Source organism: Chelmon rostratus, chromosome 21, assembly GCF_017976325.1.
Source record: "Chelmon rostratus isolate fCheRos1 chromosome 21, fCheRos1.pri, whole genome shotgun sequence".
Classification (NCBI taxonomy): Eukaryota; Metazoa; Chordata; class Actinopteri; order Chaetodontiformes; family Chaetodontidae; genus Chelmon; species Chelmon rostratus.
The window spans coordinates 11,122,414-11,138,656 of NC_055678.1; the positions used below are offsets into that span (position 1 = coordinate 11,122,414).

The following is a 16,243-nucleotide window of genomic DNA, read 5'->3' on the forward strand; positions in this document are numbered from 1 at the left end:
GCACTGTGAACGCCCTCATTCTGAGCTAAACTGAACTGTGCTGGACAGCTGTCATGCTTGGGCTACTTTTCATAATACTGAGCCTCACATTAAAATCTGAGATGTTTCTTTAAGCAAGAACTGGTAGCACAAGAGGGCACACAAGAAAACGGGACATCTTAAAAAACAGAGCAATCCATGCCACAATATTACAAACTGAAGGCCTAAAAAGTTCTAATACTTCATCATAAACTTTACAAAGACATCATTTATTGCAAGGAAATAGCATTTCAGTCTGCCAACTCACGTGGAACAGATTATTATGTAAATGCAGAATATGTACAGCATTAATATTTGGTGTCTAAGCTCTAACTCTGTTACTCCCCACAAGGAAACATCAAGGCGAGCGCAGCAGGGAGTGGGCGGCGATGATACTAACCTCCCCCCTCAAGGGTGAGGCGGACTCGGAGCCTACAGGTGGTGTAACAACAACACGGCGTTTAGGTCAGCGGTGCGGCAGCAGGCAAGCAGCCAAAGAGTGAACACAGCACGGGTGGTACTCCGCCATGATTGGAACAATTTGTTGGATATATGTTGCAGTGGGAGGAGAAGGCCACGTGAGCGTAGAGGTGACTCGAGATGGGCTGCCTGAACTAGAACGTGGGCTTCGCTTCATTAATTACATCATATTGTCACGTGTTTCTATATTCTATTTACCCCCTGCAGTTGTTTTGCATATGTATGTGTGTGTGTGTGTATGTCTTTACCTGTACTTGTAAGACGGAGGTGAATGTTTTAGCATCTTCTGCAACCCCTCCGATGTAAAGAGATCTGCTGAAAACGGGCGGGTGGTCGTTCTCATCTTGGATGTCAATTATCACCTTAGCTGTGTTAGCTAGGAGACACAAACACAATGGAAAGGTTAGGAAACACTGCTGCATTTGGCATTACAAAATAGCAGTACAGTATTTGTTGGTAAACAGGCAGTGTAGAGCTGCTCCAAGAGCTGCAGAGAATTTCTATCGCAGATGTCTCAAGAGATTCACAAAGTGTGTTTTATATGAAAGGAACAAGCTACAGGGATAAAAAGCAAAACAGTAAAATGCAAGAAATAAATTAGCAAGGACGAACACAGCCACTGATCTTAATCACCCGTAACCGAGACCAGCCAGTATCATCCAGCTGCAGCTCCAGCAGTTTCAGGCCTGCAGTTCTGAACCTGAAGTCCAACCATTGTCACATATCGTCAAGAAAAGCACCAGCAGCTGTTTAGACGAGCAGATGTAGACATACTATCTACGGGCGGGAAAAGTGTTAGCATCTGCACTGCCTGCAGGTGTCACAAGTATTACTTTGGAAGCTACTATATTCGCTTGTAGGTGACAATATCAACGTGTCTACACTACCGGTGTAAAACTGCTCTGAAAATGACTGAGCAGCCTCTCCAAGCAGATAAAAGTCAAATTTGTTTTCACTGAACTGATAGGAGCTATCAGTACTCCAAACCACTAGAGGGCAGCAACCATTAGTGTTCCTACCTGTAAGGGGTCTTGTAAGTGAGCTTGTTACAGAAGTTAAAAATTAATTATATCTGATACACCCATGTTTCTTCAGTTTATATTCAAACATTGTAATTATGACGATGAAAAAGCAAGCCTGAACTGTCTGGTGTGTACCATAAGGTCGGGTGACATTAGATCAGTGTTTGTCTCCTAGCCTCTGCAGTTGTGCATTACTTGCACATAAGACGAAAGTAACAATTAAGTTGTCCATTTCAATTTCAGTAACTGTAACTGCGTTGTTTAATTAGAAGAAGTAATTAGTTACATTTCCAGCTATCGCCAATAATATTGGAATTACAGTAACCAACACTGGCATTCACACAAACAAACATAGTGATTAAAGGGACAGTAGAGTGAGTAATGACTGAAGGACTGTAAGCTTCACTTCCAGCTGATAGAAGATGCTCACAGATGTAGAAAATGTGCTGTAAGGAATATAAGGAACTGCAGAATGCCTGAGGATGCTGCAGTAGAGGTGACCCTGCTCTGATCCAGCTGATCAGATTTATGTAGGACCTCACTGGCTGCCATGGCTTTTGACATAGTCAACATAATGGCCTTTTCAAGCCAAAAGTCTTCCAAGAAAAGTGTCTGTGCCAGCATTTGCCAAAAAAACATCTGCATCAGTATCACTGTAAGAAGTATTTTTGGAATACACAAACAAACTGCATAGAAGAATCTATTTTAAATGACCAATAAAATAGACCGAACAATACTGTGATCCAACCAAGCTGCACATTCAGTGGAAGACAAAACAGCCTCTGTCACTGCAACTTGGAACCAGTCACATTCAGTCTTATCTGGCCAAAAACAGGGAGTTGTGAATCACACCCACATAAACCCCCAACACAATACCATCAACCAAATTCTGCAAAGGGGTGAGTCATGCGTCAGAAAGACAGAACAAATCTCAGGATTGTGAACTGCTCAAGTTTTACTCTAAGACAGACAAAAGGAAAAAAAAATCACATTAAAAACATTGGCACATAAAAAGAAAAACGTGAACAAACAAACAAGCAGATACAAACATTAATCTTCTTATTTTTGAACAGCCAATGAGACGCCATTACAAAATATCTATTTACGATTTCAACCTTCACTTAAACTAGAAAACCGGATTAACACATTGTTAGAATCCTATTGATTGCTTGCCTGATTAAAATGCGTACCAAAAAGAGTGGAAGGGGATTTGCCAATGACTACAATGATTTGTAGTTTTAATCTCCACAGAATGCTTAAATTCAAATAGTTGGATGAAATGACAACAGCATGTGGTAAATGCTGTAATTAAAGGAGAAAGAAGAAACCTGTAGAGCTGAGCATCAATTAGGAAGAATGCAGATATGCTATGAAAGGAAGAAGGAGAAAAGAGCGAAAGACCAGCAGCTAGAAAAAGGCAGAGAAAAGAGGCAGGAAGAAAGAGAGAAAGATAGAGGGGGAAGAGATAGAGACTAATTAGAGCCACTTTCACTTCAGTTTTAATTTCAATTAAAACCGTGAAAACTTGTTTAGGTCGGCTTTCCTCCCACATGCAAGTGAAGCAAAATTCATTTTTGGATGGATTGAAATGGGGATAGAAATGAAAGAAAATTAAGACAGAATGAAGAAAGAGAAAAATACAACAAGGAATAAAATGAAAGACCAAAAAGACTTCAAGGCTTTGCTCAGATTACAGAAGGTTCAGTATAATTTAACACTGACCTGACCTGCACGGCTCATTCTGTACCAATGCTCGGGAAAAAGTTACAGCTTTAAAGATAAAATCTTCAATCTTCAAACTGCACGCCGGCTTTATTTGGCCACTTTGATCAGTGCAAACACGTTTGATATCTGAGAGTTAAATTCTGGACAGTTGCATGATTGCATTTCGGCAAAGACCTGTGACAGCCAGTGAGACCCAAATGCAGGAGGAGGAGGAGGAGGAGGAAAGGCGAGTGTTTTGAAACAGCAGCAGTGAAGACAACAAGCTGGTGTAGCCTGAAGGTTTGACAGACAGCTGAGAGATGGGGAAAAAAGATGTGTGAAAGGTAACAACAACAGCTAAGGCCCAATAGAACATATCTTCCAAGACATACCTGTACAGGCGAGGAGAGGAGTTGGAGAGAGTTTGTACAAGGTAAAAGTGGAGAGAGCTCCAGAGAGAATGAGAGTGTGAGTCAGATAGAGATAAGTGTATGTGCAGGAGAGAAAGCTGCAGCCTGTGGCAATTATCTTAACAATATCACATAGTGGGTAATGCACTGTTATTTTTTAATTCGAAAGTGTGTGTCTCTCTGTGTGTGTGTGTGTGTGTGTGTGTGTGTGTGTGTGTGTGTGTAATTAGAGAGAAGAGGGCCCATGAAATCTGCGGTGATGCAATCCGATGTCAAAAGTAAGTCCTCTAATCTTAGAGGCGGAGAGTTCACAAACACCACCATGCACTTACTCTTAGAGGGAGCTCGGAGGTTCGAGGACGCCACCCTCATGGAGTCTGCTTCTACTTTTAGAACGAAGCTTGAGTTGGCCTCGTAGTCCAGGGGCTTGGCGGTGGAAATCACTCCCGTCGTCTCGTTTAAGGCGAACACACCTGGAGAGGGAGACAAGTGAGAGATGAAGACAGACGGCAAGCGTGGGAGCAGGATGAAAGAAGAAGAGAGCAAAGTAAAGGAGGGAAGGGTCAAAAAGGGACACTTCACTTTCTTGTAGAAAGCAGCTGGATCGTGAGCAGACAGTTTTGTAGTTTTACAGAGTGAGAAGGCAGCAGTGTGTCTGAGCTGTTGAGAGAGTTTGAACAGCGTTTAAAGAAGAAGCTTTAGCAAAAAGAAACAAATAAGCAACCTAAACTGAAACCTGTTACTCCAATGCCCCATTTACATTTGTCATTTCAAGTGTTTCACATACAATTTAATACTATATGGATGTGCTTTTTGTATGTATTGAAAACACTGGAGACGCTTCCTTCCTGATGCTTTAATGAGACAGTGACAAAGACGGTGAATTTCAGTGCAACTCCACTATTGAAAAGCACAGATCTGTTAGAGGCCATTTTCCAGAGTGTAAACCAAGAGTGAGCAACTTTTACTCATGAATCTAGGAGAGATGCATCCATTTACACCTTTTCAGAATCAGGCTAGAACCACATCCTGAGCCGCCTCGTCTCAGAAGCCCAAGATTTAGAAAAGCTATGTTTGTAGTTTGGGAAATTGAGATAGAGTGTGTTTTGGTTGCACCGTATATGTCCTGTGTCCTGTGTAATTACTGCAAATAATCTAAAAACACATAACATAAGCAACTTCAGCTCCTTCAGCGGTCAGCCAAATCCACAGCTGAGACCTTCAACAGGCACTGCTCTGCGTATAAAAAGCTTGGAGCGTACTCACCTCCCTCGTTGCCTTCGATGATGGAGTAGACGATAGTTTGATTGACAGCAGCTGCCATTATGGCTCCCACCGGGGTTCCTACAGCAGCCTCCTCGCTCACTGGTAGAAACCTGGGAACAGATCAGTCAGTCAATATCTACTGATAAAAAAATTAAATATGTATATGTAGACTGTGGGCCCACTTCGTCTCAAGGGTCAACTGCAATTTGGCAAGTTAAATACAAGCGAGAGTTATATCTGTCAAACGCGTCCAATATTTTTTACTCCTCCATACTGACAGCTTTCTGTATCTTAACTTTATCCCAAAAATATAGAATATACATATCAGCAGTGTTCAGCGCTACTTCGAGCAATAAGGTAGGAAGTTATTCTTCTTCTTGTTCACTTTATCTTACTGTCACAACATTAATTTCTTGTTTTCTGCACTTACATTTCTGGAAACATCATGAATGTGTTGCTGGTTGTGCAGCCAACTCTTAACTGTAGGATGCTGAATGTCAGTCAGTCATCCCCAAACAGTCAAAACGGACAAAGTGGTCTCTCACAAGTACCACAAACCAATAATGTAAAAGTTAGACATGAAAATAAAGGCTGCCTAGTTCACTCAGGTTTCTGCAGGTTGATTTTCACAACAGAGTAGCCTGAACTGAGGCCAGTGGCTGGCTGAAAGGTACAAAATCATTTCATAAATGTAGGGTATGCTTTGGAAAAAAGCCCATCACAATTTCCCCAGTCCCAAGGCGATGCGTTCAAGTAGCATTCGAAGAAAGTTATTTAGTTTACTGTGCTTTGGAACAGAAAAGAAGAAAATCCTCACAGTTGAGACGCTGGAACCAGAGAGCGTCTGACATTTGTGCTTGACAGAAAAATGTAATTTATAATGAAAATAGTTTAATTTCCAGGTGATCAACTAGCTGAACTAATTGTTTGAACCTTTTCTGGTAATAAAATGCATGACTTGCACAAGTTAATGTACTAAAACACACAAAGCCTGCTACATGGTGTTTTAAGACGGTGTACATTGTGTTTGAATAAAAGTTGGTCTGATGCAGCACGTTTGGAACAGGGGGTCTGACAGGGACCATTAGAGGTCTGAGCCAGGCGGTGAAATTACAGTAAACCATCAACAGCTCTGAAAGAGAACCCAGGCACGGCCTTATTTTTCTCCACCTGCCTCCCGTTGCATGTGGTGGGCAGTTTTTCCTGCTTACAACCTTGACAGATTTTCTTAGAATCTGGCAACTATCAAACTTCCAGCAGATTTTGGTCCATTAAATAAACCCAGTCCAGTCATTAGGCCAAGCGTCACAGCTGGCTAAACATTATAACATGGGCTACCAACTGGCTAAGCTATCAAGTAATCACAACATGATAAATGGGACTGTTGGGGAGCGAGAGAGCGGGAGTCTGTGTGTGTGTGTTTGTGTAGATGTTAACGTCCAACCCAGTCAAATGCTTCTCTAACCACCTGCTCTATACAAACCCTCCAAGCAAATATATAATGAAACTGCAGTTTATTGCATGAATATGGGTTTAAATGAAAAGATAAGTATTTTGTTGACTACGAGGGACGACAGACAGGGTCAACAAACCCAGACTCAAACCTTGGCTGTTGCATTTTCATAGTCAGGATGTTAAAACCGTAGACCGGGACGTAATATGAAAGAGTCAAGCCTCTGCCACATGGATAAAGAAGGAAAATGATGTCTGTCACATCTGTTATTCAGATGATGCAGAAAGGCACTCTAGGATTGAAGAGGAGAAGCTGTCTGAACTCATTGTGCAGCTCTAACTCTGCAGTCATGTAGTTTAGCTGCAGCAGCAGAAGTCAATCAATACATTAGGGCTTGTAACTTATAATCATGAAATTATTTTATTCCTCTTACTGAAGTATTTTGCTCTTCCAACCTTTCTTTCGTCTCTTTTTTCTCTCCCCTCTTCCAACTTCTTCCCTACTAGAATTTCAATTTCCCATTTACACCCACTCCGTTCACGCCTATCTACATCTCTCCCTCTGCATCCGTATCTCCTCTTTTCTCCATCTTTACCTTCATCTCTCCGTCCTCCCTCGGGCTGATGCTTCCAGCCAACATCCCAGCAGACCCAAGTTACAATTGTTATCCATTCCTCCATCCCTCCCTCTCCACAATGGCTATTTGACAGGGGCGAAGGAGCACAATGAAGATGATGTGTGCACGGACACACAAACACACCACACACACACACCCTGATACACTGAACTATGTGCACACGTACAATCATGTACAATACAATCACACCAACGCACACGACTACTTGCAGGAGGGTTGAAACGCAATTACAGGCATAAAGATGCACACAAGCATACAAGACTCCATGCAGTTTTATAGTACACGACATAGTACAGATAAACACACACACACACACACTCACACACACACACACACACACACACACACACACACACACACACACACACACACACAGAGCTTATTATCAATCCTCTGTTTTCCCCTCCTGCGCTCTCTAATCATTGCTGTCCTAACTACAGCAAGCTGGGCTGACACTGATAACAACAGAAACACACGCACGCACAAGCATGCACACACACACACACATATTCAGACTGAATGTAGGCTATAGGACACAAACCTTACCAGCTATGACAGTGTTCAGTGTTTCAGCCGGGTGACACAGAATTATAAGGATAGTGACAGATGTTGGCAATGACACCCTCCTCTCAGGGGGTCTTTCCCTTATAGCCACTGTCATTCATTTGTCTCCCTCATTATGTTATTCGCTTTTTTTGCTCATCTCTTTCAGATGTGCACGATTCATCATCGTCCCCTCCTCGTCATTATGCTTTCCGTCTCTTCTCACTCGACTCCTTTTCATTTCTCTCCTTCTTTTTTGCAATTCTGCCTCTGTCACTTCTTTTAATCTCTCTCTTCCTCTGCGTCTCTTTGTCCACACCGAACTACAATATTTGCAGAGTAGCGCTTTGGTTGTGTCGACTCCGGCAGCGCCTCCTTACAGAGGTTATTCTTCATATGACAGTCATGTTTGACCTACTGTATGACATACTCAGTCAAATCCTCTACATTAGCAGTCTTCATGGTTTTTAGAATCTAACATGGGCATACAGTTTAATGCAGTTTTAATACTTTTCCTGCGATATACCTTGTATATCGCAGAAAAACAAGTTTTAAACACCAAAATGTACTATGTTCATGATTTGGAGTTTGATCTCCTGGTCAATCATGTGGCACACTGAACATACCAATACAACTCCAGACTGTGTTTGTCTATTGACAACCAAAAGATTATCTAAAGTCAATTTGTGCAATTCTTCCTGAAACGGAAAGTAAGAAGGAAAATAAAGAATCTCGATCTGCACATAGGTGGGAAGATGCTCACAATGTGATCTGCTTTGCAGCAAAGTTCAGTGTTATTATATCACAGCTCAGTCTCAGTCAGGACTATAGTTCATCAAAACATGTGAAATATTACTAGAATAATATTAAAACAAGCTGATTGCAGTTTATAACAGATATTTAGACAGCAGTCAATCAGATTACATTATTCAAACTACAAGACAGTATTGTGACCCTCCTCAAACTAAACTGATGTCCAAAAATGACAGCTGATCGGGCGAAAATTCAAACATTTGAAAATTAATTGGGGGTTGAAAGTGGGCTTAATCTGTACAGCATCTGCTCAGCGTTATGGTCACGTATGCTTGAAAAGAAGTAACTGATATGATGCGACATCTGAGCACGTCTGAAAGGAAAAACAACTGAACAGCTACACTGTCCTGTGGGGGGTTCAGCCGGGCTGATTTTTCAGGCAGTCTGTCCTGTCTGGAATTAATCCATAGTGAAATAACTGGAAAGGATAACAAAAAAGAGCTTCACAATAAAGGTCAAGGGGGTTCTATAGCTATATAACGCGCGACAGGCCCTTCTGCTGGTGCCTCAAATATATGATTCTGGAGATATCCTTTAATCTCATTACTGTAGCCTTTTATACTCACTGTAAATTATTTTAACTGCTGTCAACAATCTGGAGGGATAAACAAGGTGTATACATCATCCAAAAAACTGAGGCTCTTCTCTTCTCTTAAGTCTAGTATAGAAAGTCTGACACGTTGTTCACTATGCTCTTGTGCTTTTAATATATTTAACAACTAGCGGCTAGCAGCCTGAGCTAGCAGCCATGACCGCTACATGAACACCAACCAAAAATGTGGATGTGCTGTTCTTTTCTACACCTCTAATTATATCCCTCTGCTCCTTCCTTCTCTCCCTTTCGAAAGGGTTGCTAATTGAATGTAGGATTTTCATTAGGAGGCCGTTGAGCGAGGGATCTTAACTGCCTGCAGTAATAACCTTTACAGGCTGGCTGGAGTTCTGGAAGTTTTCCTGCTGTGGTCCTTTTTTCAGTACTGACGGGCTTCAGTTTTCAGCCCGCATGTTCCTACAATTTGAAGAGCTTATAGAGACTTGAGCTGCTTGAAATCCAGTTTTCTGATAGGGCAGGTGTTACAATTTTACAACATCAGCCTCTTTAAAATTAGGTTTTTCAAAGTGTTTGTTTTGGCCTGTTAAGAAAACAGACTGCAGTTAAAATGTTGTAGTAGTGAGCCAATATTTATTACAGTTGCCAGGGCATGTAACTAATCTATTTTTTCTGTTTCTTGCTTCTGCTCAGCACTGTCTGAATAATCTAAATTCATTTTCTGTACCCTCTGGCACTCTCCTCCTCTCTCTAATCCCACATCTCTCTCTCCTACCTCTCTCCGTTCTCCTCTACTGGTTCACACACGACCTCTCCATTTTTGTCACTCCTGTCTGTCAGTCACTCTGTCTGGTCTTTACAGCTCTCTCTGTATCTCCCAAACTGATTCTCTCTTTTCCATGTTCTGTCGACAAGTGTCTTAGCAATTTTTCTCCCCCCTTATCATGGCCCTCTTCTCCCCTTTTGCATTACGGTCTTGTCGTAATTGTCAACTGACAGTCAAACGTCTGAACTTCAGCGGAGCATTGTTGAAGTACTAATACATAAAACATATGTGAGACAGAGCAGAGCGAAAAAGGACCAGCTGTGTATATAAGGGCTGTGGGTGAAAGGAGAGAATGAGAGAGGAGGTGATATAGAGACAAAGAAACATGCAACAAGAGCAGGAAAGGAGGAAGAGGGACAGCGCATAGATGTGTGTTTGAGTTAAAATGACTGAATGAGGGGGAAAAAAAATGCTTGACAAGCAAAGAGTCAATCTGTGTGTGTGTGTGTGTGTGTTTGTGCAAATGTGCTGTAACAAGAAAATTCATTGAACATCACTTCTGTGAAAACCATTTGTCCAGCAAATCTGCCAGTGGACTGATACCATCTTTCCATCTTCCTAGATTGACAGCAGACGAGCTCACAGTCACTTTGCAGTAAAATCATAATTGAAACTGTGGTTTAGAAACCAATGCTCCATGAATAGCACAAACCCTGGCTTTAAAGGTTGGCCCCTTTATAGCCAGCTGGATATAAATAAATATTACTTCAACTGTGAGAAAAGATAATTGGACTATATATATATATATATATATATATATATATATATATATATATATATGTTACCTCACATACAGTGACTTAGTCTCATGTTTCCCATGATGCTGCCACCTTAGTGTTGTGCACCAAAAGCACATGTAGGTGGAAGCTAAAATCTAAAATCAAGTTGATTAATTTTATCCTGTGGTGGTTGTATGGCGCACGTGTAAAATGATTTTAAGGTAGTTGGCCCAAGATGTCCTCCAAACTAAACCAATGAAACAGGTTTCACTTCCAAACCAACCCAGATGAGTGTTTTCTGATCTGGCGTTTGACCCTGTTACAAATGGCCAGCACAAAAATGATTTTAAACAACTTGAGCAGTTTTTTTTCACTCAAACAAAGAGAGTTTAACAGCTGAGGCTACTGTTGTTGGTGTTGTTTGTATATGAAATACGCTGTAAGTGTCCTGATATGTTCTTCTTTCATCTGCACTTTAAATGCTGGTGATGCTAAAAGCAGACCGCAGTGAGTTAAACGTTTCATCTTTATCCACCTTTGCGTGTCAGTGTATGAGTAGTTTTACTGATACATTTGTGTAGTGTGACTTTGATTTCACATGTTTGTGTGTGTGTGTGTAAGCGTATTACTCATGTTGTGGGGACATAAATCTATTTCTACATACACATTGTGGGGACTCACCTTCCTCCTTCCTTATGGGGACAAAGCGCATGTCTCCATAAGGCACATCATTAAATTTTAGGGTGGAGACTTAGGTTAAGGTAAGGTTAAGGTAAGGCTTAATCTCCAGGGAATGAATGCAATCTATGTACTGTGCCCAAAAGTGATGGAAATACAATTAAGTGTGTATTTGTGTGCGTGTGTGTGTGTGTGATAGAGAGACAGAGAGAGAGAGACAAAGAGAGAGAAGAGCCATCAGAAGATGTAATGATTTTGCTTGTTATTATCATTAATCAAAACAAAAGAACTGTAATTACCATCTCTCAGTGTCTTGAAACCACACCATCGATCTCTCTATTCATGATCCTTTGTCTGTCTTATTATACGCTTCACACTTGCAACCACACTGACTAATGAACAATAAAGATCCCCTTCAGAAAAAGAAAGTAATGACTAAAATATGGAGCAACCTGTTAAAAAAGAGATACTCACTGAAGAGATGCTGTAGATAAAGAGATATTAGTGTGGTGTTGTGACATGTGTGGAGGTATATTTGCTTTCCCCGTGAACTTAATTGTCTCCAGCCTTTATTCTGTTAAAACAAAAACGTGACACTGTAGTCTACTAAATGCAGTACGTTAGCTATCGACGTTAGCTTTCATGTCAACTGGCCAGGCAGACAAAATAACTAACACAAAAGCAGCCACATCCTTGTTCACAAGCTACCTGCTCTAGTGTTCTGGACATCCTCCCTGTAGCTCTCTTGAATTCTTGTTTGTTGTTATCGGTTGTGAAACGCCTGAAGCATGATAAGAAGGAAGAATACCATTAACCACAATAGGCTGGTTTAACTCTCCTCATTCAGTTAACAGGGGCTTGTAAAGAAACAGTCCAGTCATGAACCAAAGTCTACAGCAAGACTGCACGGCAAACTCTGTCCCTGCCTGCATTCACCTTAGCCTTTAACAGACGAGTGAAAAGTACCAGAAAAAACACAACACAACAACATACGCATTTATCTAAACACACAAGTTAATGGCAAATGCATATCTATCAAGACTTATTTAAAAAAACACTTTGCCAAAAAAGAGGTGGTGGATATGACTTGATTTTTGAAAATACTGATATATGAGAAACAGGAAAAGGCTTTGTTTTTGTTCTGTTTTAGCATTATACACATTCCCAGTATAACCACTAAATAAGATGCAATTCTTTTCTTAATATTGGTAAAATACCATTGTAAATAAACATTAAGATATGCTGGTATTTCAGAGGACTAGATATGAACAGCAGATAGGAGTATGGTCACGTGGTAGAACTACACTATCGAACAACAATCAGGCATAGCATGTGTAATAAAGATGGGAATCTGGATATTACTACCTTGGTTGGGGAGGAACGCAATCAATTCATTCATTTAATTCCAATATCTTTTAAAGGGATAGGTATTAGTTTTCAAGTGACTGTTGATATGCAAGCAGATAAGTAAGTCGCCTGCAGGGTTTGGCAAGAGTTGGAGTATCAGAGAGAAAGAGTTCCCACCTAAGTGACACTTCTAGTTATTTCTTTCTCAGGGGAAGCAAACAGTCAATATCAGTCAGAGGTCTTATTGCTCTTCCACTGTAGAATGAAACTCATTTTCATTTTGCAGAGAATTTGATTACTATTTGTTTTCTTTTGAGTCTCTGGAATCAGGAGTCAGTGCATGTACATGGGCGTGTGTTTGTGTGTGCGCAGATATTTGGCAACCACAAAACTAAACTGGGAGGGGGTGAGGTAGCAAAATGCAACGCAGTCCTGGCCGGGTCACACTGTGAGGCATCTGCTTATCAGCTGGCCATCACGTCAGGCGACAGGTCACTTCCTCCTCTCGCCTGTTTCAGGTCCTGCGAGGGTCCAGGGTGGCACCCATGCAGCCTTGTAAACAGGACAGGCTGAGACCAGAGAGAGGGCAGACTGTCAGAGGGGGTGGCGGTGCTAGCTTCCAGCCACAAGAATGGCGTGATAAACCACTGTAGCGCCATTTGTTGCCATTTCCACATTTCAGAAAATATGAAATAAAACCTTGAAGTGAAATCAACCTCTTCACTGGAGATGAACTTTGATTTCTCTGTCTTATGAGTTTGCAGCCTTTTTTAAAAACTTGCGTGGCATTTAGTTAAGGAGAAGCAGGTGGTGCCTGTCATGTGCATGAGGAAAGGGCGTTATTAATGTGATTTACAAAGCCATTGTTTCATTCACTAGAACTGCTGCTAATGAACACACTGATTGTCCAACTAATAAACTCTACCTCAAAGGCAGAGAAACTATTTGTGACTCAACCAGAAGATCCCAGGCCAGAGTCAGGAAGGGACCTATGGCTTCCCTTACCAGTTTCAGAGTCTCACAAAGTATTAAATTACATGGGAAACACTGTGCATGACAAGCACGGAGTGTGGTTGAAATGAGATGACCCAGATGCCGCTCCTTTCTGCTCGGCCGTATGTTGTGTTTTTAAAGCGTGAAGGAGCACTTGTGTGTGTGTGACTGGAGGATGAAGCCCTCCCGTATGGATCTGGTATTCTTGTGTTTACCTTTAGACCTCGCTGTGTGAGTATTTCCTCATGTATCTGCATCCCTCACATGCCGTTGAACGACTGCAGGCTGCTGCCTGAACAGTCTAAGACATTAATTTAAAAGTAGCCTATAAAAGTGCACAGAACTTAGCATGTAATTTATAACAGTCGACGTGCTTCCAAACATGAAGAAAATTAATGAAGGCATATCTGTGGCAGCACATTCCCAATGGACAAGAGTAGTACAATACACAGTGTACTCAAAAGGGACAGAACAACACACCTTATGGAAGGAGCTGGCAAATAATGACTATATTTAGGCTCTTTTCTGCACTGGCTCAAAAATACATTTCAAATCCTAATTTTTCTCCCTGTGTTCATGTTCACACTGCACTGCGGCTATATTTCAGTAACCAGAGATCATGCTGCAACATACAAATTGACAGCATCTGATGTTCCAGAGCAAAGTAGCTATGCTGTGCAACACTGTCTGCAATTGATTTTCAGTTCTGGAGTTTTACAGAGAGCCCGTCTCAGCTTTTTTCTTTGATCTGTTGGTTTGGCAATCTGGGTGTCAAAGCCAAAAAAACTGTCCCTACGGTTGTTATAAGATAGTAGTAAGATAACCGGCATCCAGTGGAACAACACAAACCTGTTAAAACAGGAGGAGATGAGGAGGGCTGCATGTGTCAAACCATGCCGACCCTCCTTTTCAAAAATTTCATGAATGCAGTCATGCCACAACTCCTATTTAGAAACATTGATGTTGGAGGTTTATTATTTTTTAGACACAGGCAAACAGATGTTGTGGACTTTGGATGTTTGATCTGACAGAGTGAGAGATGTCACCCTGCTGTGTCTTGTACATGTACAGTAGTTCCTATAGTAGCCTTTAGGAGTCTGTTGCTATTTGTCAACCATCATACATATACATTTTCCCCAATTTGCTGCTTCTTTTTTTATTGGTTAAAATGAGTGTTTCAATGATCCTGTTATTTCTTGTACTGTATTAAAAAAGCTAGGGACTGTCTATGAAGACGAGAAAAGTGGTCTCAGCTGTAAAGCATTATTGCTATATGGAAGCAATTAAAAACAACAGAAAGGTTAAACATGGAAAAGACCCATGTCCTTATACAGTATCTACACTATGTTAATGACTGACTATACTATACTGCTATATAATGAGTATACATGAGCATAGCTGAAATTTTACAGCGTCAGTCTGCCTGTCTGTGTATCTTCTTGTCCATGAGCATCTCTATTCGAGTCTTTACCTGCTTGTCTGCTTCAATTTACGTCAGTCTGTTAGTATGTCAGCTCATCTGCCACTTTAAAGACATTTCTGCCTGTGTGTTGATCTGTCTGTGTGCGTGTGCTTGTTTTTTTTACCCTCAAACTTTTACTGTAGTTTTTCTTATGTACCCCCCAGCTTACTCTCTCCTCTCTACCTGCAACTCACACTCTACATCTCCGAATTGCTTCTCTCCACTATCCTCCAACATCTTCCTCTATCTACCCTTCTCTCTCTCTTTTCAGCTTCCCACATCACCCCCCCCCTCTCTCTCTCGCTGTCTCCAAGCTGCAAGCAATCTTATAAATAACAACACCATGGTTGTTTGCCATTTGTTGTCACAGTAGTAACATTGCCAGGAGCACTGCACTGAACGTGCACATGCCTGTTTGTGTGTGTGTCAACAAAACAAGGTAACCTTCAACTGAATTGGTTAGACATATACTGGATTTATAGAGCAACAGATCGGACGTGCTTGTTTTGACGTACATCGAGGGAGGAGGCGTTTATCTCACAGTTAAAATGTTTAAGGGCCTCGGGGACTTTATTCAGTTTGGCAGAGAAGACGTTTAATTCGATGGAAGATAGTTTACAGCGGATGAAACAGGGTGTTGACTTTATAAAACAGACAGAAAGGAAGTAAGAGAAGTGGCAGAGGTGAAAAGAGGACTAAAATATTTTAAATTACAAATACAAAATCTCAAATACAATCATATTTAAAACAATGCTGACTAAGTGACAACATGCTCCTGTAGCCTTAACTGATTTCCTTTCACACAAGCAAGTCGTTTTTAGTGTTGGCCAATATCACATACAGTGTCAATGGAAATGGACTTTACAGGCTCACAAGAACAACAGTTCCCAACTCTGTCAGAGCTCTCTACAAGTCTATAAAAGAGAAAGGCTTAGTGTAGTACCTCAAGGTTCTATCCTGGTATATCTTGTGTTCTTTGTTTCCTCTGCATAGTCATTATGTACTCAGTCAAGGCATCTAAAAGCTATTCTCGCATTATTTTACTGTTTACATTTGTACTGTCTTATCAGGTTTTCAGTCATCTGTAAATACTTTGAATTGCACTAACCTCTACAGACGGTGCTATACAAAACAAGTTTGACTGACAAATTGATTGATTCTAGTCTCAGAGAAGCCAGACTAAATGTATGTGACATCAAAAACTTTGTACCAATCAGAAAATGTAAAAAATAAAATAAAATGCAACAGTAATTGTTGTGTACAATTCAAATTTACATCCTTAGGTCTATAAAGTAAAGCAATAAAAAGCCTGGCTCTGTATA

At 41.0% G+C, this 16,243-nt stretch overlaps 1 protein-coding gene across 1 annotated transcript in view; it reads right to left on the minus strand.

Moving 5' to 3' along the window:
- The window catches only part of LOC121624435 (protocadherin-15-like), a 181,265-nt gene that overhangs the window by 39,895 nt on the left and 125,127 nt on the right, over nucleotides 1–16,243 (minus strand). The window contains exons 27-29 of the mRNA XM_041962063.1: nucleotides 4,901–5,010; nucleotides 3,967–4,107; nucleotides 747–874 (exon numbers count right to left, since the gene is read on the minus strand). Coding sequence (XP_041817997.1) covers nucleotides 747–874; nucleotides 3,967–4,107; nucleotides 4,901–5,010 — 379 coding nt within the window. The remainder of the gene's footprint in view (nucleotides 1–746; nucleotides 875–3,966; nucleotides 4,108–4,900; nucleotides 5,011–16,243) is intronic.